Genomic DNA, 22,395 nt, shown 5'->3' with positions numbered 1-22,395 from the left:
TGGGGCGCTTGGCTTTGCAAGTACAACTTTCATCTGTCAGTTAAAAACAAAACAAGATCCCTTCACTTCAGGTGGTGAGGAGGAGCTACATACTTGTGCCTTATCCCTTTCCCTGTATTTTTTTTTTAAAGATTTTATTTATTTATTTGAGAGAGAGAGAGAGAGCATGAGTGAAGAGAAGGTCAGAGAGAGAAGCAGACTCCCCGTGGAGCTGGGAGCCCAATGCAGGACTCGATCCTGGGACTCCAGGATCATGACCTGAGCCGAAGGCAGTCATCCAACCAACTGAGCCAGCCATGCGTCCCCCTTTCCCTGTATTTAAAAGCAGGCTTGCCCGCAGCTGAGTTTCTTGAGTTCTCAAGCCTTCTTTTCTCTCTGCAGCTAAGTGAAGGAGGCTAAGCCTGCAGCCACGTTTCCTCTCCCTTGTCCAAGCAGTGAGCTCAGCAGTGGGAGGTGGTTGTGGGAGGTAGAGGCCAAATTGGCTCTTTCTGAGGCTCTCACTCCCTGTCAGAATTCGGCAGGCCCAAGAGGCCACCTGCGTGATTCTTTGGGTCCAGCTGTCCTGAGCGCCAGGAGCTGGCCCCACTCCCACCCCCACCCTGGGCAGCCTTGGAGGAGAGGGCCTGGGGGACCTGGGACACTGGAGAGGCCGAGCCAGAGCAGAAGGAGGGGCCGTGCATCCCCAGCCAGAGCCTCACAGAAACTTGGAAGGGAAATCCACCATTTGAGGAAATTGATTTTTGAGTAAAAAGTGCTATCAATAACAGATTGGGGTTGTGGGATCCACACATTTAGGTGACACAAATATATTTATATGTTTTCTAAAAGATGTTTTATTTGAGAGAGAGATCATACATGTGCACGAGTGATGGAGGGGCAGAGGCAGAGGGAGAAGCCGACTCCTGCTGAGCTGAGCAGGGAGCCTGATGCGGGGCTTGATCCCAGGACCCTGGGATCATGACCTGAGCCAAAGGCAGACGCTTAACCAACTGAGCCACCCAGGTGCCCTACAAATGTAGTTAGAGTGCACAGCCAGGGGGTAAAGTGTGCTTTAGTATGTGCGTTTGTTCTGGTTTGGCTTTGTGGGGGGAGGGCTGGGTACTTGGAGCAGGGCGAAGGGTGGTGGAAGGATTTGTAAAGCAAATCCTCCTGTCTGATTGTGGGAGCGGGGTGGGGCATGAGGGACAGAGCCATCCTGGCATCTCTGGGGTTTCCTTACCAGGGAGCGTTCAGAGAGCAGAGATTTGACTGGCGTCTCTTCGTATCTTGGGTATATACTTACGCATCCAAGCCATTAAGTAGAATGTGCTGCACATGTGTGTGCATGTGTAGCTGTATTCAACACAGAAGCAACAGGGAGGTATGGTCTCAGGTTCCTTTTTTTTTTTCCTCTCCCTCTCTCTGTCCTTAACTAAATAGCCTTTTCCTGGAAGTCTTTGCTATCATGCCCTACTTAGAAGCCAAGCTGGGTTCCTTCGGAGTTGAGGTGGCAGGCATGTGTGGAATCACAGCCCACACTTAGGGGACAGTGCCTTGACCAGAAAGCTGTAAGTTGGGTCCATGGATCCGATGAGAACCTTAGGTTGGTGGGGTCCTCTCCAGGCAGCCCTCTCCACACCCACCTTCTTGCAAACAGAGAGCTAGCCCTCTCCACACCCACCTTCTTGCAAACATGTGATTGTCTTGGTGAAGTTTGGGACCCAGGCTGTCCTCCATACCTGTTTCTTGAGGTCTTAAGGCAGGCGGCTGTGGAACTGCACACAGGTCCCACGGGTCTAATGCATCTTGGGGCTTCTCTCCACCCCTCCCTCAGGACAACCAGGACCGGGCAGTGCAGGAGCTGAGGAGGCTGCAGCGGCTGAAGGAGCTGGAGCAGAAGCGTCGCTCCTGGGCGGCTGGGGAGCTTGGGGGGTTCTGCCGGAGCAGCAGTGAGAACGACGTGGAGCAGCTGACTAAGAAGGGTGCGGAGGACCTGTCCCCCTTCCTGCAGCCCAGGCCCGTCAGTCCCTCCTACCGACCTCCCAACACACGCCGCTCCCGCCTTTCCCTGGGTGCGTTTGCGGACCGGGAGCTGCTGACCTTCCTGGAGAGTTCCACTGGCAGCCCCGAGGAGCCCAGCAAATTCAACAGCTTGCCCCGGAGCAGCACCCGGCTGGCCCGGCCCACGATGGCCTGGTTGGAGCCCGAGGACCGGAGAGCCCAGGACCCCAGCGGAGCACAGACACCACAGGCCTCAGAGGGCCAGCAGGGGGCCCCCGAGCCACCCTCATCTTGGCAGAGCCAGCAGTTCCTGGCCCCCAGGCCTGAAGACCCCACGCCCCCAATCCCCCGAGTTCGGCGCAGTGGGGTGGGCATCCTCCGAAAGAGGAATAGTGAGCCGGTGGGCCTCGTCCCGGCCCGATCCCCTCCACTCTCACCATTGGCTCTGGGGATTAAGGAGCACGAGCTGGTGACAGGGCTGGCTCAGTTCGACCTTCAGGGATCCAAGAGCCCAGAGGAGGTGCCCCGATTGACCCTGAATGACCTCAGTCCCGTGGAGCTGGCGTCTCTGGGGGATGGGAGCGTGCAGTCCCTCGGTGCCAACCACGACGGCCTGATGCCTGTGGACAAAGGTGTCCCGGCTGGTCTCACCCCAGCCTTGGAAGGGGATGAGGCTGCCCCCGAGGATCCTAGCAGCAAGGCTGTAGTATCTGTGGGCAGCAGCGACCCTGACAGCAAAGACCCTGGGCCTCTGTTCTACATCTCCGATGCCACCGACTGCTCACTGACCCTGGACTGCTCGGAGCCGGGGGAGGTGGCCGGGGCGGATGGCTCCCTGTCCTCTGGCGCTGGGGAGACGGGCAGCCAGGTCTCCTCTCACCCCACTTCCAGCCCCCTCGGGGAGGCTTCGGCTCCAGTCTCTGGGAAGAGCCACCCCTCCTGCAAGGACAGCCTTCCCAAGGACAGACCCGCCAAAGGGAAGGATGTGATAGCACCGAAGAGAAGCTCCCTCAAAGAGGCGTCTCAGGGGACCTCGAAGCCCGCTAGTGTCCGGCGGAGCCAGGGATCCCAGGGGGCGGCGCCCAAGCCTGTGAGGACCTTGACCGCCTCTGAGAGTGAGAGCATGCGCAAAGTCGTGCCCATCTCCAGGTCGAGCCGCGGATCGGTGGGCTGGAAGCGGCCCCCTCGGGAGACCCCCAGCAGCACAGACGCACCGTGGTCGCGCCGGAGCTCCATGCGGGGGACCTCAGACGTGTCGCCCAAGCGGTCCTCGGCGGGGGCAGCGGCGGGGACGGAGGAGCAGAGGCTGGCGAGGGTGAGCAGTGGCTCCGGCAGCGCTAGGTCGGGGAAGGACCCCCCCCTGCAGCAGAAGGGCTCTCTCAAGAAGCCCAGCGCCAAGCCCCTCAGGAACGTCCCCAGGCAGAAGCCCGACGAAAACAAAATCTGCCACTCCAACTCCCAGGAAGAGATCCCCGAAGAGGAGCCCAAGGCCCCGCCGGCCCCCAGCGTCCCCCGCGTCCCGCCCCCTGTGCCGAGCTTTGCCCGAAACACAGTTGCCTCCTCCTCTCGGTTCATGAGAACGGATTCCTCTCCTGTGGCCAAAGCCCCCGGCATCATTCGGACGGTTTCCCAGCGTCAGCTGAGGCCCAAGGGTGGCCCTGAGGATGCTGCCCCCAAGGACAGCAGCACCCTGCGGCGGGCCAGTAGCGCCCGGACCCCCAAAAAGTGTCCAGAGTCTGCTGGGGCTCCCAGTGCCAACACAGAGGCCCCTGGGAAGGGCCGGGGGGCTGGGGAAAGGGCCTCCCTCAGACTGAGGAACTCCGATCAGACCACGCTAGGGAAAATCCTCCATCCCTTACGGAAGTGAAGTCTGATCGTGAGGACTGACTCCTGGGAAGGGCCGGCACCGAATGTCCTTGTTCCGCATAAGTGATCCACGCGTTCCGCCGGCTAACGCTCATGTCACCAGAGGTGAGGTCCGGGAGGCCTGTGGACCGCCACCGGCTGCGCTGACGTCTACTGTAAAGTCCCAAGTCTGGGCGGCTGCCCGCTACTCTTCACTGCTGGCATCTCCCTCCCACACCCTGGAGGAACCCCCTCCCCTCCATGAAGATGTGTAAGCTGACAGTCTTCCCTACAGAGTTAAAAAACAAAAACAAAAAAACTGGCCAGTTTTTATATGTCAAGCTTATTTTTAAATATTATAAAAATGAAGTAGTTTATTTAGTTCCTTTTGCAGAACGAAATGCCTCCTAGGAAAAAGAGACAAAACCCTGAACAAGAAGACATTTTTATTTTCCTGTGTTTCCTGGTCTCAGGGTGCCTTCCACCTGCCCACATCCTGTCCATTGCTGGCAGCCGGACTTCTCTGCAAGCCCTGGGTGTTCTGTGATTGGCACCGTCTCCCTGAAGGCGCTCTGCCTTGCTCACCTCTCCGTGTGTGGCTCTGGGTGAGGGTTTGCGTGTGAGCAGGAGGGGAAGTGAGACTGGTGGATAGAAATCGGATGCTCTCCTGTTTTCAGGGCGGGCACCGGGGCAGTGCCTTCCCTGCAGACGAACAGCAGCCGCTGGCAGAATGCCGGATCTCCCCGAACTTAGAAGGGCCATATCTTCATGGAGAGGCATCAGGGGCTCTTCAGCGGAGCACACCTTTCCCTTCCGTGTTTTCCCATTTGTGTATCTGTTCTGAAACTGAGTGAAGGCTGCTAGGACTTGGGTTCGCTCTAGTTAGGGAAGAATAAACCCTTCTGTGTCCCAGTCTCGTCCCTCCCTCCTCTCTCTGCCCGCAGCCAGCCCTTCCTTCCCTTGTTAACCCGATGTGGAGCCTGGAGAGGCTGTGTATCTATGTCACTGATGATACTTCCTAACGCTGACATGTCTCCTTCCGTAAAGTGGTTTTTAAATACCGAGAAAAACCAAATCACAGACCAAAACAAAACAATTTCCGATTTTATGTAATCAGGAAAATCTTGAAAAAAAAAAAAAGCTTTATTCAAAAGAAAGAAGAAAATATGTGCTGTTTCTACTCACTGCCCATTTCACAGCTTCCTTTTGAGACTAATTAGGGAATGAGAGGATTCTTGAAACTTTCTTGTATTTAAAGTTGCTTCCTGCCTTTTTTCACTTTTGGTCACTTATTGAAACTTTAGTGAAACCTTATTTTAGACCCAACAGTGGTAGATGGATTTCAGGGAATCCATGTGCTTGATGTTACAATCTTCCTGCTGTAGAATGTTGCCTTCCATCCAAATAAATTGAAACTGAGCTTCCATACGTCCGCTATATTGAAATGGTAAACTTCATGGTTAAAAAGTAAGGCACTTGACCACAAAACTTCTTATAAAAATGGCCTTAGGTAGCTATTTCCTGGGCCCCACAAAGATGGTTATGGGAATCCTGCACTGTTTTTTACCATCTCAAAAAGCCTGAGAAATCATGTATTTAACCATGCAGACAACAATGTCCAAAACATAGGGCCTATGGGTGGGTGGAAATGGATGAAAGAGATCAAAAGTTGGTGGGTAGTGGGGCACCTGGGTAGCTCATTCGGTTAAGCAACTGACTCATGGTTTTGGCTCAGGTCGAGATCTCAGGGTTGTGGGACGAGCCCCACATTGGCCTCCATGCTCAGCACAGTCTGCTTGTGATTCTCTCGTCCTCTCTCTCTGCCCCTCTCTTCATTCCTAAAATAAATCAGTCTTAAACAACAAAAACAGAAGTTTGTAGATAGCAATGGGGTCAGGACCCCCACATAGGACCCTGTCCGTGCTCTGTCGCTGATGCTATGTGACTTTGGCCAATCACCACTCCTCCTTCAGCCCCTGTTTCCCAGTCTTTGGAAGTGGGCGCATGGCCTCAGTGGTGGTTTCTAAGGGTCCCTCCAGCTCCAAGATTTGAGTCATTTTAAACAACCAAGGACCTATCTGCCCCAGGACCAGCTTTTCGGAACCGACCCCCAGCACCTGCATAGCAAAGGCCTCATGTCAAAGGCCTGCTCAAAAGAAAGCACCTTCAGAACTTGCTGTTGCTTTGGAATCTAATAAGCTGAGTTTCTTGAGAAGCGGTGTTTTACTTAGCCCTATGGACCCTATGTGTATGCATCTGTATGAGCAGGTGATCATTCTATTACCTTTTATTGGTAGTAAGCTTTGAAAAATAATTTAAGTATATAATGGAGAAATGTAAATAAATTTCTATATAAATTTGTTTAAGATGAACTGAATGTATTTAAAGGTCCATTTATATGTTCTTTTATGTAACATGTAGTTTAATAAAGTTCCTGTTTATGGGAGTTTCTGTTTCATCCTCAGCTTACTCTGTTGATGTACGTGTGTGTGTGTGTGTGAGAGAGAGAGAGAGAGATCCTGGTGGAAGAATATATAATTTCCTGCACACAGAAAGGCCCAGATGCAGGAGGGGCAGCAGGTTTGAGATACAGTGGTCTTGTCCTCAGAAGGCACAAGAGCCAAACTGGGCTGTTGATGTGCGTCTTCTCGGTAGCCCGGGACCCATGTTGAACTGAAGGTCTAGAGCACGGGCCTGGCGCCAGGCCTGTGGGAAGGCAAGCATGCATCCGACAGGCAAGCCATCGATGGAATGTTCACCTCGTACATGCTCGCATTATTCCATGTTTGGGGCCAAGATTTGTGTAATCTCTGCGGGACCAGCAAGTCTGGATCTGCTCCTATGTGTCCTCATGCATGTTGGCTCGGGACAGTATTGGGAAATCACAGCTCGTTTCTTCGTTTCGGCTGCCTCAGGAATGCGCAGAGAGGGAGGGAGGAGTGATTTTATTTGAAATGCAGTGCTGGTGCTTACAGGAGAAGAAAGGGGAATTGTTTGGAAGATGCTCCTCACACCTCGGGGCTTCCTATCAAGAATCAGTCCTGGCTACTCTTGCACTTCATCTGAAGCGGTTTAGACAATCCCAGGGTCAGGCACCAACAAGAGCGTGAATGAGGGGCACCTGGGTTGCACAGTTGGTTGAACACCCAACTCTTGCTTTCGGCTCAGGTCGTGATCTCAGGTTTGTGAGCCCAAGCCCTGCATGGGGGCTCTGTGCTCAGCGTGGAACCTGCCTGAAATTCTTCCTCTCCCTCAACCCCTCCCCCTGCTTGTGCGCTCTCGCTCGCTCTCTCTCTCTCTCTCTCAAATAAATAAATAAATATTAAAAAAAAAAGTAGAGTAGATGATGTCCTTGTGAGTGGCTGTCTGCCCTGCAGGCACTGAGAGCCTGGTTTTGCCTGTTATAAGCTGATTGGGCCATTGGACCCCTTCCTACACCTTCAGCCTGTTATATCAGGTTACTGACATCAACCAAAAAGAAGACTATTTTCACAGTGGGTCTCAAGTAGTTTTCTTTTTATCCTTTTATTTTATGGCTTTCACAAGGAATCTGTGTTCCAGTTCCCCTGAAGAGACATGTTGAGTTTAAAGGGGCCACAGTTGTTCCCAATGGTTCATTCAAAATTCTGCTTCTTTATGCATTATGGTGGGAGGCCCCAGAATAGTTGGGTGGAACTATTAATTCAGCTCTCCAAAGTGTACAAATTCACCAACTTCTGCCTCTAGGGGTACAATATCCTACCTCCTTCCATCTGGCAATGATGATATTTTGCAATTTCATAGAATTTTCTATTGAAACTTAAACTTTTAGTCTCCATATATATATATATATATATATATATATTTTTTTTTTTTTAAGTAAGCTCTATGTCCAGTGTGGGGCTTGAACTCATGACCTCAAGATCAAGAGCTGCGTGCTCTACCAGACTGAACAGCTAGGCACGCCTCAATTCTTATACCTTTGATTCACGTTCCAATCCTGCCCCCACAGTGAAAAAATGAAGAGATTTTTGTTTTGTTTTTTTGGTATGTGTCCTCAAACACATATAAGCATGAAACATACAAACCAAATTAGAATAAGGGACATTGCATCTGGTTATTCACTAAGTACTTTTTTTTTTTTTAAGATTTTATTTATTTGAGAGAGAGAGAGAGAGCAGGGGGAGAAGCATGGGGGGAAAGACTCTCAAGCAGACTCTGCTAGCTGAGAGTGGAGCCCAATGCCGGGCTTGATTTCACAACCCTGAGATCATGACCTGAGCCAAAACCAAGAGTCGGATACTCTACCCACTGAGCCACTCAGGGACTCCATTCACTAAATACTTCTTAAAATTATTTGGGCTGTGAACACACACAAAAATGGAGGCCAGTGGATTGGCGGGGTCCCTCTACTCAGCGTCTATGGAGTAAACTCACATAGCTTGGACTGAATTTATGGCATGGTTGAAAATAACCCAGAGAGTGCTTTCCCTGGGGGAGGTCCCCATTTGCAAATATCTTCCAGTAAAGTGCCTTATGGCTCACTGGATCACCTCAGGAAGACAAAAGTAACATTCCCATAGTGGAAGAAAATGGCTTTTCTGTCTTCCAAGACACAGCTCTTCAATGAAGTTTGGCTTCCTGGTTGGTTAGGTAGGACAGGTGGACACCACTGCAGGTGAGGTCACAGCCACGGGCAGCACTCACAGGCCAGTTCTTCATGGGCCCTCGACCCAGGGCCTACCAGGAGCAAGGTAAAACCTCACTGTCAGCCTGTGGCACGAAGGTGCGTGGGTCTTTTAATGAGGATCTGCTTGAGGTTCCTATTGATGCATTGATGCCAGGCCTTTGGAATCAGGCCTGGAGTTTGCCCCCAACCTCCCTGGAAACACACAAGGGCTGAGTCATAAGCCGGTCATATTCCCCGAGCCTGCTTGCCAAGTAGGTGACGAAGAGTTGAGAATGCACTTTCCCAGAGCAACTATGTCACACACTGTAGGTAGGTTTCTAGGCCAACTCACACAAAAAAACCTATTTAACTCATCCATGGGTGGACCATGACATTGACGTTTCCATACAAGAGACCTCACTTGCAGTGGAGTTCCTCTAGGAAAATGAAATGCCACGGTGCCAGGAATATCCCTCCCCAGCTTTGTGGCAGCAAGCAGAGGTTAAGGCTCAGCACCCTGAGGGCACCAGTAATGTTCACTCTCCACCGCTCCAGAAGAAAAGTCCTCTCCATTCTGGAGGTCAGACACAGAGGCGTCCATCTTCCAGGTGACTCTGGTAAATGTGAGCCATTTCTGTATCAGAGACTACCTTCAGTTTGTTTTTCCTAATACAGGGCACGTGAGTCCAACGGAAAAGTGTTCCCCTTCTGCTTTCAATTTTCCAGGAGGGAGGCTGGATTCACCCATATGCCCTTGCCTTCTGATAACCAATGGGAAGCTGGCAGGGGTCATGGGGCCGGTTGCTTGTGTGACTAAGGACAACGGGGAGCTGGGCAAGTGGGTCATTCAAGGAGGACAGGATGTTTGCTGTAGGTGGTGAGCTCCCTGATGGTGTCTGAGAGGCCAGTTGCACACCACCTCCCATAGTGTGGAGTGCAACAGAATCACTGGGGCTGGTGGGTGATTCCTGTTCCCACTCTAGACCTATACCAGCTCAGAATCTTTCTGGTGGGGTGCCCAGATTTGCATTTTAACTCCCCAGGGATCCATTTTTCAGCCTGCTGTTGAGAACTAGTGGGCTGGAGAGAGGCCGGAGACTGGGGTCCTGATGAGGGGGCTGATGAGTTTTCTCTGGGCCGGGCCCCTCTCTTAGCCCCTATAAGGCAATGCAGGTGATTTCTCCTGAGCAACTGATGCAGAAAATTTATTCTGAGCTCAGTGCTGAGTTAAGAGGAGAGCCTTATAAGACCCTGAGGAGTTGGTCTGATTTGCATCTTAAGACAGAAAAGCACCTTCAATTATACCGTTGGCCATTCCTTTGAGTCTGGAGCTCTCTGTGATGCAATATCAGGGCTTCTGGAACAATGGCTCCACAAGAACGTAGGAAGTGACACTTCACTCAAGTCTTGCCAAGGGCTGTCTTTTAGGAAGATTATAATTCAGTGTCTGTGAAGCAATTTGGGAACACACAAGGAACAACGCCACAGCCATATGAGTGCCCACAGTGAGATTTTGTCAGCAAACACACTCTTTGGAATCCTATTCTTCCTGGGTTCTGGAGCTTTCCGCAGCCTTCGTGAGCATCACTGCAACTCAGGTCCTGGGAGCTTTGCCCAGTGGCTGCCGTTGCTCCTCGCTGTGTGCTGGGGTGGGGCAGGCCGGCATCTGGGCTGACCTCACTGGTCAGGAAGGGGGTGGGGCAGCTCTCCAGGGTGCTGACTCAGTGCTGCATGGCAGGCTAGCGCGCACGTGCCGTGTTCAGAAGGCCAGCAGAAGGAGGGGCGTGGGAAAATAGCCCTCCTCACCCTGTTTCACAGTGTGGAAACTCTTCCTGGAAGGAGGACTGGGCCCCGGTTCTGCAGTGAGTACAGAATAAGTTACCTCTTGCCACTTCTTGCTATAAATGGCTCCCCATCAGCCTGGAACATTTGCTGGGGGAATCTGGACATTTTTGCCACTCTCAGGAAGAGCCACTTTGCCAGTTTGGGCACATGCAGTAGAAGGGTCTGAGCTATATTCAGATTAAAATGATGGTTCAGCACTGGAAGCTGCCCCAGCAGAAAGAACAGTACCTCCATTCAGCTCTGGCTGAGCGGAGAGACGTCAGCCTCACTGGTCAGCTGTATTTTCTTCTTTCCCAGGGCATCAGTACTTCCCACCTGCTGATTCATCCCTAGGGAGGAGAGAGAAGAGGTGGGCTGCCTGCAGGGCAGGTTTCTTGCCAGACAGCAGAAGGGCCTCCCCGCCCCCACAGGGCCTCCTACTCCCAGAGTCAGGTTTGACTCCAGTACAATAGAAAGAAGTCACTAGATAAGCACCTGGCTAAGTTGTCTGATGCTCTCAGCCCTTTCTCAAGACCCTGTTTCCCCCAACCAGATCATAACAGACTGAAGTCTGGCTAGTACTTTTCTCCCCAGAAGCTCACAGCTTTGCCGAGTTACTCGCCACACACCCACGGTCCCCGGGACCCAGCAGGAGGCAAAACTTGTCACTCGCATGTTTCGGTGGAGAAATTCATTCTGAGAGAAATGAAAGAGGAGTGTGTGAGTCAGTGGTCTCACGTGGCTACCTAAAGCTCCGTCTTCCGTCACATTCATGGAATGACAGCACCCAGTATGAGGTCTGGCTGGTCAGTCCACATCTGGACCCTGTCCATAGCCCTGGGACACCTTTCAGGAGGAACGTTGATGAGCTGGAGTCCGACAGAGGAGAATGACTGGGATAGTCAAGTTTTGGGTCCCATGCCGAGGATGAGCCACCAAGACTGTTTAAACTGAAAGAGGATAGTAAGAATCTGGTAGTGGGGTTGATCTTATTCTGTGTTGTTCCAGAACAAGATGGAGGTAACCCTTCAGGTACAGGAGGAGCTCATGCCAAAGCCACGTGTCCACCTCCCTGGTCTGGAACCAAAGTCACGTGTCCACCTCCCTGGGCTGGAGGCCCTCCTGGTTCCTTCCACCTGGAAGACTTTTCAAATCTATGAAATGGCTGACCCAGACTCAGTTGCTGAGTGGATCCAGGGGCCCCTGAGAGGGGTACCACTGCCCAGTGCCCCTCCCTCACTGGCGGGTCTCTGCACCTGCCTGCGCTTGGATTGGACAGGCGATGGTGTGGTCCTCAGGAACTCCCAGCTGAAGGCCCCACTGAGGGTGCAGGGACCTTCTGGGAGAAGAGGGTCCTTAGAGGCTGGAAGAGGGACAAAAACAAAGATAAAAACATTGTTGAGTGCTGCAGGCACCAGGTCTGTGTTTGACATTGAGAGAAATGGGAATGGGAAGCTCATGGCCACTCTGCAGAGGCCTGTTGGAAGGCAGCTCTCCCCAAGGGGGCCAAAACCCCACCGCAGGGCTGCCTGCATCTGCCCAGACCCACTTGGCCACACCCCTGGGCACGGAGGGCCGGCAGAAGCAGCCCCCAGGCATTTCAAACCTGAGCCCCTCGTCTTGGATTTGTGAAGGGCCCTGGATCATTTCTGGGGATGCTGGGCAGACAGACATGGTGGCGGGGTGTCTCCCTGCGTTGGTAGCTAGCCCACAGCCTGCCCTGCTCTTTAATGGCTATATGGCCTTGGACCTTGGACCCATCGTCTATGCTTGTCATAGCTTTGAGCAGCTTCAGAGCAACTGAGAGGGTTAAATAGCTCAGTGTTCAGACAGTGTTGGCTGTTATCACTGTTTGAGGTCAGAGCCTGTACCTGGCGACCACTCAGGGCCTCCAGTGATAGGGGCTGGCCCACCAAGAAGGCTTCAGAGACCCATGTGAATCGGGTAGGGAGGCCAGCACGTCCCACAGCAGCCTGCTGGCTCGGGGTAGTGGGTCCTCACCTGGACTCTGTCCCTATCTGGCTGAGTGACGTCGGGCAGCTCCCTAAACCCAGATTTGCTTCTCTTTCTGCTTCCTCTTCCAGTGCAGTGAGCAAGGCAGGGCTCCAGGACACCTGATGGATCCTCAATAGGCGAGTTGTATCTAATTTATTGGATCTATAAAATGCATTCACTTCCAAGGCCCATGACTTCATCCTGGAGGCCAAAGTCTACAGGAGATTCCCTCCCACCTGGGACTCTGGTGTCCCTTCTCTGGGAAGACGTTTGCCTGATGCTCACAGGGAGGGGAGGTGCCCTCCACATCATGGCAGGCAGGTGTGGTTCAGGGAAAGGCCAAGGGAACACACTGAGTCTGGAGTCTCCTTCAAGTCAACACAGCCCAGTGGAAGCGTGAGGGGAGAGAGGCTCTCTCCACAGCCCAGCACCTGACTCTGCTGTAGGGTCACCTGCTGCCCTGTGACCACCCGGGCGAGGGTGTCCTTCCCCCACATAAAAGCTGCCATGCTGGTTGCCAAGAAGGCAGAACAGAAAGGAGAAAGACATTCCGTGCCCCAGCGTCAGCTGACACTGGCAGAAAGGAGACCAGCAGACAGGAAAGGAGCAGACCCCTGGCACTCATGAGACCCCGCATCCTGTTCTGAATGGCTCTGGGCCAGTTATAGATCCTCTCTACATGTCCATCTCCTCATTCCTCCAGAGAAGGCGGAGCTCCATGCCCTCCAAGTTCCCGTCAGGGCTCACATTCCTTGATGTTAATACGGTTCTCGAAGGAGAGTGAGGGACGGGGGAGTCCCAACGTCGCCCACCTCTCTGCTCCACTGGCTCACATCGTACACCAGTGGCTTCAGCCATCTCCTCAGAAGGGGCTCCAAGAGCCCACCCATTGCTGGTCTTAGTGGTTGCCTCCCTCCTGGTCTTCCTAGTGACCTGTGAAGGCTGACAGGGGAGCACGGGCTTTGGTTCCAGACAGACCTGATTCAAATCCCAACTCTGTTATTCCTAATTTGTTTACCTTGGTGAAGCCACTTGCCATCTGAGGCTCAGTTTCTCCTCTGTAAAAAGGGGGACATGGGAAGAATGCTCTTTGGTGGCTGTCATTAATGAGAATTATATCCTGGTGCATAGAAGATGCTCAGTAAAAGGTTAACTGGGATTACTAGGGAAGTCTATTTTGTGGCTACGTCCTGTGTGCCTAATGACAACTGGCTGGGGCTCTGTGCTCTGGTGGGCATGTGTGTGAAAAATGATGGGTCGTCACACACGCTTATCTTTCCTCGTAAAGATGGTTCATCTGCAGGATAAGAGAACTAGGGCTTATCATCTGGCTTCAAATGAATTTCTAAAAGAGAAATTCCAGGAGTGATTTGAGTGTACCAGACCCTCGCTTTCCACACATGCCTCAGTATTTGGCTGTTTCCCACAACCGAGCGCATCTTTGAGGCTCTGAGTTTGTCCCCACTGAGGCCTCTTGGGGGCCAGGGCCAGGAGCTTGTCACAGGCACTTACGTGACATTTCAAACCTGGGAGCCCTCCTGGCAGGGCCCAGGTGGCTCAGCAAAGAGCTACAGCCGGTGGCAAGATGCCCGTGGAGGTCAGATGGTGTCAGGGAAGCTGAGAGTCAGCCAGGGGCTCTGGACGAAAGGCTGGGTTTCTGCTGACTTATCGCAGGATTCTGTGACTAAGCAAGTCCACTGTGCCGCATGGAGGGGAGCGTTGCCTGTCACCTGCCTGTCTCATGAGAGAACAACGGGGTCAAGGGAACTAATACTTGAAAAGGACTTTAATCAACCACCACACGATTTCTCACCTGCTGACATCTACTGCCTCTGATGCTGATGGGGTTAGAACAGGAGACACACAACTCATCTGGGCTGTTAGAAGTCAGCACAGCGGCAACCCTTGGGAGGGTGGACAGTGACCCAGAAGAGACATTGCGGGGCTCCTGAGGTCTGGGAATATTCTGTAATCTGATCAAGGCATTGATTGGATAGGTATGTGGAATTTGTGAAAATTCAACCTTATAATAGATGCAGTTTCTCTCTGTGTGTGTGTGTGTGTGTGTGTGTGTGTGTAATGATTTAATAATTAAAAACTGGGCCATGGAGGATTTGGGGGTAGTAGTAATAGAAGCCCATCTCAAAGGCTGCTCCTTGGAGAGGCTCTCTGAGACGTAGTGTTCACGTCCCTCTCTCAGGAGAGGTACTGTCATAAACCTCCACCAACCGCCCACATGAACACCTGTTCAGTGTTCTTGCTTGCAGTTTTATGGGTCTGTGGGTTCCAGCAAGACTGTCAACATCCACACACTGTACCACACCGTGCAGGGCTTATGGACATGCCATGGGCAGACTGAACGCCAAGCAGGCTGTGGGAAGACAAGTCCTTCCTTTAACGATGTGCCTGCCCTCCGCACGGCAGTGACATCATTTCCTGCAAACACCACGAGCTCCCATGACAGCACTGTCCAGGTCCTGCACCTACCTGCCCAGGTGAGTCGGTGAGCTCATCTGGGCTCTAAAGTAGCTGTACTGGAAAGAGAAAAAACACGCAACAACAAAGTAAAATGGAACATGAGCCTCCCAGCTTCCAGGGAGGCTTTCACCTTGAACTCTATGCAGGAACGGCCAGTGAACGCCAGTGCATGACTTCAGACAGGGCGCCCATGTGCTAAGATAAACACGGCCCAGCCCTTTACACAAACACTGTAGGGAGGTTGGGCTGAGCGGTCAGAAAAGGCAACTAGACAGAGAGGGAGATGCGGAGTACAGGCCGGGGACTTGAATCTCCATCTGCCGTGCAGCTAGGACAACTAACGTGCCCTCTCTGGGCCTTGGGTTCCTTAACCTTAAAATGGGAATTTGGCTGGAATCATTCCTATCACCCCTGAAAAAAATGGAACCCAATCACCATTCCTACGTAAAGTGTCCTGAGTCAGGGTTCTACTGGTTGGTCGTTTTTGGATTGTCTTATTCTGCATTGGGCCATAGGAGCGTAGAATAAAGCTCACCATACTCAGTTCGTGGCACACGGTTATCATCCATCTGTGCAAAGATTGTTCATGCTGGACATTATTTTACTTTCCCTCATATCTATTCTACACTTTCAATCCCCCTCTCCTCAGTAGGCTCCCACCCTAACGCACTTGATATCTGTTCTTAGATGCATGTGTGTAGATATGTGTGTATCTATCCTTGTAAAACAGGTAGCATTGTTTTGGAGGTGTATTTGTAATTCACGTAATTTATAGCATTCCTATGAATCCCCTTCTGTGTCTTCACTCGCCACCCTGTGTGTGTGTTTTTTTAAAGACTTTATTTATTTATTGGACAGAGAAAGAAACAGCGAGAAAGGGAACACAAGAAGGAGGAGTGGGAGAGGGAGAAGCAGGCCTCCCGCTGAGCAGGAAGTGTGCGGGCTCAGTCCCAGGAGCCTGAGATCATGACCTGAGCTGAAGGCAGACACTTTACAACTGAGCCACCCAGGCGCCCCTACACCCTGTTTTTGTTGTTGTTGTTGTTTTGTTTTTATGATCTCTCCATGTTGCTGTGTGTACATGTAGCTTTTAATTCTTTTTTTTTTTTTTTAAGATTTTAGAAATATAAATAAATAAAATCTATTTGACAGAGAAAGAGAGAGTACAAGCAGGTGGAGTGGCAAGCGTAGAGAGAGGCAGAAGCAGGCTCCCTGATGAGGAAGAAGCCCAGTGTGGGGCTTGGTCCCAGGATCCTAAGACCACAACCTGAGCCCAAGGCAGCTGCCCAACCAACTGAGCCACCCAGGCACCCCTAGCTTCTTAATTCTTACTGATGCACAGACGTTGTTCTCCTTTCCCCTGTTGACAGACACTGTTGTTACTCACATGTCTTGTTACCCCACACTGCATCCCAGCAAACATTTTCATATGCATCTACTTAAGGAGCCCAGAGAGAGGGTTTCAGGAACTGCTACCTCATACAGTCTATGTTGCAGTCGCCATCCCTCGGGGAGGGGACCGAGCAGACAGCTGCACAGCACTGGAGACGCAGAACCCAGGATGATTCTGCAGAAGGAAGAGCATGGCTTGGCCACCTTGTCTGGCACGGGCTCTAGGTTCTGTTCTCCAGGGAAGGCACATCTTTCATTGATGGGCTCCAGTTTTGAGAGTCACGTATCTATCTATCCCCTTGCTCCACAGCCTGCACAATGGTTTGATTGTAATTGAAGTTGATTTAATTTACCAGTTAATTGTCTTTTCTCGTCCCAAACTCTAAGTTCCTCAAGGGTAGGCCCACTGCTTTTCTCACGCATGGTAGTAGCGAACACAGAAGCTACCCGGCCGTGAGGGAACTTGGGTGGTAAGGAACAGGAGCGTAGCCTTGGCAAGGCTGGGACTGAGGCGCAGGATTTAAAAAGATCTTGTGTCAACTCTATTCAAATAAAAAAATTACAATTAAATTAAACTTGGGGGTGCCTGGCTGGCTCAGTCAGTAAAGCAGGCGACTCTTGATCTCAGGGTTATGAGTTTGAGCCCCAGACGGGGTATGGAGATGACGTAAAAATAAAATCTTCAAAAAAACTAGATTAAAATTTAAAAATTTAAGAAGGCCTCGTCCTTTAGCTGCTGACAGAATGAACACGATCTGAGATTAAGGGTTTCCCTTGCCTTGTTCTAGATCCCGCTCAGATATTCTTTTTTTGTGGTAATTTTATTTATTTATTTGAGAAAGAGAGAGCGCACGAGCGGGGTGGGGGGGCAGGTGGAGAGAGAGAATCTCAAGCAGACCTGTCTGCCAAGCACAGGGCCCAACCACGGGGGTCTCAATCCCAGGACCCTGAGATCCTGACCTGAGCCAAAGTCAAAAGTTGGACGCTTGACCAACTAAGCCACCCAGACACCCCTGACCTCAGATATTTTTGCCCTAGAAAAGCTTTTGGCCTCAAATTTAGCAACTGATGTAGTACCTTCCTCTCCTTCTTCTGTCTTTCCTTTCTGTGTGCCCGACACAGTGCTAGGATCTGGCCTAGAGAAATTGTGACAGTCACTGCCCAGTAGGGGAGGGGGCATGAAAATAATCATAAGGCAGAGAGATGAGTTTGAAAATAAGGACAAGTCCCCACCTGGGACATCGGAGGCAGAGAAGGATGGAGGAGGTGATGATTGGGGTAGAATTTTGTCAGGAAGGCAGGAAGTGAAGGGGGTCTGAGTGGGGGCCCCATTTGCAAACGTCTGAATCAGAGCAATGCTGCGTGGTCAGGGGCTTGAGAGTGTCTGTTTCCAGAGCGCGAGGTTCAAGGCGGGGAGGCCAGGTGGTGAGTCTGGGGAGCAGGGAGGTGAGGCTGCAGGAAAAAGGGAGACCAAGGAGGTATGAAGCTCAGGGAGGACACGTGAATTGTATCCTGGGGGACAACAATTTATCAAAGAATTGTTAGCAGGAAAGAGCCAGACTGAATCTGCACTTTAGAAGACCACAGATTTGCACCACTAAACGCATGTCCCTGGGAGTCCAGAGAAGAGCTGAGGCATCTGGGGTAAACAGAAAGAGCCTGAGAAATGCCTCCCTTATGGAATAGGGGTCCCCAGCCCAGTAAAGCAAAGCATACCAGCAAAGTTGTTTTCCAGAAGCCAGAAAAGCCACTAGGCAAACTTCAGCCTGGCCCAGAAGATGAAGGACATGTCCCTGCCCCACCTAGACCCTAGGAAAGGCCATCCAGTGTCCCCGGTTGTCCCCATTCTGAGCAGGGAGAGGACCAGCTGACATGGCCCCAGGCAGGGGCAGCTCCATGATGCTGGGAGGGCACTTTCTCTTTATCCCAGGCTCATAGGCCATGGAAGGAGGCTGTTTCTTTCCTCTTTCCTGAAACTGAAACCTAAAACGCAGCCTTTTAAATCCGTAAGACCATCCCGTCTCTGCCATACTGAGGAAGCCTCATTACTTGAGAGAGGAATAATTATCTTTCTGCATACTTCCGACCTTTGCTTTGCTGAAAAGACATTCTCATTTCCTCTCCACCCATTTCCCAAACTGGTCTTTCAGGCTCGGGGGTTCTCTGGGAAAGTTTTTGGGGGTGTCTTTGCCTTTAGGTCCTTATTCTCCTCTCCTCACAGCCGAACCACCCTCCCAACCCCCAACAGCTCCCATTGGTTTGTTCATTCCCTTTGAATCTCTTCTTTGTCCCCTGATCTCAGATCCCTTGCCAGGTGGCCAAGTTGAAAACCCGGTGCAGCCTCTGCTCTTCCTCCTTCCCCACTGCCCTCCAGCTTCCAGAAGCAGGTGCCTCAGACAATGCCTTGCCAGATCCCCTCTAAAGGCCATGAAATCTCTCCAACTAGGAAAACCCCAGGCTACAGCCAGCTTCCTGGCAGAAGCAAGCTCCCCATGCTTAGAAACGGTGCCAAAACTTGGTCTGTAATGTCATTTCAACACTGGTGACACTCACTTCCCTCTTGCAGCCCTTAAGCACCTTCGGGCCCGTCCTGAAGGAAGTCTGAGTTTCCTCAGTCTCTTAACGCACCCAGGACCTGGGGATGTGTTTCAGCCCAGCTTGGCTACAGGGACACACAGCAGTGGCTCTCCTCTTAGGGAGATCTCAAAGTCACCAGGGAGCTGATTTTTAATAATAAAGCAATCATAAATTCAGTTTTGTTTTTGTTTGAGTTTGTACACCCAACATGGGGCTTGAACTCACCACCCGGGGATCAAGCCTCGCAAGGTCTACTGACTGAGCCAGCCGGGCACGCCCTCAGTTTTGTTTTTGTTTTTGTTTTACCAAAAGTTCAACTGTGACACCTAGGCTAATCCCAGTTCTTCTCTTCCTCCTCTTCTCCCTCACTTCCTACTCTGTCTGACTGCAGGTGAACCTCAGGAAGGCTCGGTGGGGTGCCAATATCAGCAGAAGTTCTCCAGGGGGCTCCAGTGTGAGACCAGGTCTGCAAAATGCCACCGTATCACGTATTGTGAGTGCACTGTTTGCACTAGGAGCGCGCTGGGTCATTTAGATGTTAAATCCTGGCCTGTGTTTCCAGGGAGTGAAGGCCTGAGAAAGTGGATGGGGAAAAAAGGACGTGGTTGCTTGGGGTTGGGGGGCAATCTGTGTCCATGGAACCCAGCGAGCTATTTGGCCCATTGGTCAATGGAACCTTTGACCTCATTCCTCAGGGCCCTAAATATTCGAAGCCTAGATCTTCTTCTCTGTCTTTGAATTCAACTCTTTTGCTACGGTTGAGGCCAGGTTTTTGATTTCCCGGGTCTGCCCGCAGCCCCTGTAGACCAGCAAGAGAGGAGGAGGGCAGAAAGGAGGCGGTTGTAGCGTGGCTATTTGGGATTCTCGGGGAGAAGAGATGGAGTTTCCTTACGCCGCGGTAGTTTGCTTTTGTTGTAGTTGTTGGGGTTGTTTTTTTTTTTTTTTTTTGCGGTTTTTTTGTTTGCTTCTTTTGTTTTGTTCTTACTTCAAACATCATGCTAGACAAAGTATACAGGGCAAAGTAAGAGTTGCCCTCCCTCTGGACCAGCCCCCAAGCCAATCCTGTCCCTGGCGCCCGCCGTGGTTGGGCTGGGGGCACTGGAAGCCGCGCATGCTCCGGCTGTCCCCCTGCGCGTGCCCACAGTCTGCACGCGGAGCCACTGCGCATGTGGGGTCCCGCTCCGGGCCTGGCCCACCGCCATCTCTGCCGTCTCTGTGTCGCCTCCTGCACAGTCAGGGAGAACTAGCAGCCGGGCACTGGGCTCTCGGGCAGGTGAGTAATCCAGCGGTTTTTCCTGCCTTGCGGTGGGTGAGGTCACCTCTTTGGTGCCAGGGCAGGAGGGAAGAGAGTGAGTCACAGCACTGTTCTCCTTATTTGTCCAGCGGGCGACTCTCCCAGGTCACGTCAGTGAAGGGTCTAGGAAGGATGAGCCACTTTATTTACCTGAGTGAGTCTATGTGCATTTGAGTTTCTTCTCAACTGCTGAGTTCCTGGGGCAACGCACGGCAGATCAGGGGCATGGAAAGGGCACTAGACTCCGAGCGCATCCATCAGTGAACAGCTAATTGTTGGGGTTCCTCTCACTGTTCAGAGGGATGTAGTGGGCATGAGGGATTGGTCACAGCCAGATAGGAAATAGGACAGGGTGAGCAGGACCGTTCCTGGAAGGGGGGCTGGGGGCAGCTCCCCTCTCACAGAGAAGCCACCATGTGACCTGGGACGAGGTGCAGACTTCACTTTCCTCCAGTGCACAGTGAAGGTGTTGGGCCAGGTTACCTCTCTCGCCTCCCCTCTGTAGAGAGAGCCCACAGGAAGTTCAAGCACCCTGTTCTATGACTATGTCTTCCCAGAATCCCTCTTCTGTGGTTGCAGCCTCTAGCAAGGGAGATCTTTGTTAAAATCCTTCATCAAACAACGGTCAAAGGTCTAGAAAGCACAGAACAGCAGGAAGAGGAACCCAGACTCGAAACCAATGCATTCTGTGCAAGTTCAAATTGACTTTGTGCCCTCTGGGCCTTTGCTGAGAGCCCAGGTGGGAGGAAGGGCAGGTGGTTCCCCAGAATTTGAAAGCCCTGAACAGCTGGGCTCACGAAGCCATAAACCACGGGGCAGGGCAGAGCCGAGACACCCGGGGAGGGAGGAGGAGGAAGGCGGCTGTGAAACAGAGGCCTGCTGGCCCTTGGGGACCAAAGCCCCCAGCTGCAGTGCACCCACCGCTGATGAGCCTGTCGCATCTCAGCTGCACTGAGTAAATCTCCTAGGCACGGCTCTGCTGCCAACAGGACCAGCAGATCTGGTTTTCCCAGTGCTCTCGGAGCCGAAAGGGGAACTGAGTTCAAGTTCCACCAAGAAAATCCTGCTCTGCTGAGAGGACCAGTTTAGCCCCTGAGAACCAGAGGTGGGAAGGAGTGGAGAGGAGCTTTACCTACCTCTACCCCAAAGGACAGTGACTCATACAGTTTCTTTCTTTTTTTAAAATTTACAGGTTAGTGTGTCACTTAAAAAGTGGGCACAGCGCCCTGGGGGGCTGGGACCCAGGGTTCTTGGAGACTCCAGCAGGTGTCATGAGCTTCCACCCATGCATGAGGTTCTCCTGTCTTGGCCAGACAGGAATGGCATGCACCTGAAAACACAATAGAGGCAGTGCCTATATTTTAGCGGGGAGGGGGCTCCCTGGAAACCTCCTCTCCTGTCTGATTCACACTCATCTGTGGTGCAGCAGGCTTAGAAACCGTGAATGACGTATTAGTGCAAGGAGAGCAAGCCGGTCAAAGAGACTCATACATCATGGCTCCTGTGACACCCGATTATTCATGCCATTGAGGCTTGTGATTCTTCTCAGGGAACCAGGACGGCCACAGACAGAGGCTGCTTGGGGGGTGGGGGGTTGAAACAGAACAAAGAGGTTGACAACACTAAACCTCACCACCTTCGGTCTCTGAACCTGGGACTTGCCATGGCAGGAACGCTCTGGGTGAGAAGGGTCTGTAGACCTAGAGCAGGGCCCTTGCTCAGAGGCTGTGAGCAAACCTTCCCCATTTTGTACTTTTCTAAGGAGGGGCGGGTGATGGAAGTGCAAGGGGGAGGGGGCAAAGGGGAAGAAGGGACAGCAGTAACCTCCAGACATCTGTCATTTCCCTGCCCAAGGCCAAGACTCTTGGGAATTCGCCTGACCCCACCGATGTCAGGGCTCTAGTGGCTTCCTGTGCGTGTGTGTGTGTGTGTGTGTGTGTGTGTGTGTGTGTGTGTAAGCTGCATGGAGTGTGCGTTTCTGCCAGTTATTCTCATTCCAATGACAAAGCGCAGGGATGGGGAGGTGGTGTGACACCAACAGACACAACCGGAGCTTGATCAGGTTTTCAGAGATGGGCAGAGAGGCTTCTTCACACGACCTCTCCTTCCTGCCGTCCCTCGAGACCACTATCACTTACTGTGGGATGACGAATGGTGGGTGCTGTTCAGGGCTGGAGTGCCAGGGACATCTCAATGGCCTGCAGACTCCCACTGTGACCAGAGGTGGGAGGGATCTCAGAGGGGTGGCTGGTGGGCACTGGGATGTCCAGCGCTTGCATTCTGCCTGGAGCTAAGCGCAGAGGCTCTGGCAGAGAGGTTTACCCATTGTGAAAGTTCCCAAATCAGTCCTTCCCGATTCTAC

General features: G+C 52.1%; 1 protein-coding gene across 1 annotated transcript in view; it reads left to right on the top strand.

The window, feature by feature from the left end:
- LOC111157429 (FH2 domain containing 1) overlaps nucleotides 1-3,847 on the top strand; it is a 31,782-nt gene extending 27,935 nt beyond the window's left edge. The window contains exon 11 of the mRNA XM_022518828.1: nucleotides 1,814-3,847. Within this exon, the coding sequence (XP_022374536.1) occupies nucleotides 1,814-3,847 (2,034 nt within the window). The remainder of the gene's footprint in view (nucleotides 1-1,813) is intronic.
- The last annotated feature ends 18,548 nt before the right edge of the window (nucleotides 3,848-22,395 follow it).

The sequence above is a fragment of the Enhydra lutris genome, unplaced genomic scaffold (genome assembly GCF_002288905.1).
Source record: "Enhydra lutris kenyoni isolate GAN:26980312 unplaced genomic scaffold, ASM228890v2 scaffoldscaffold3, whole genome shotgun sequence".
Lineage (NCBI taxonomy): Eukaryota > Metazoa > Chordata > Mammalia > Carnivora > Mustelidae > Enhydra > Enhydra lutris.
Note: the sequence above shows the minus strand (reverse complement) of the source record. Positions and strands in the feature narration are given on the sequence as shown.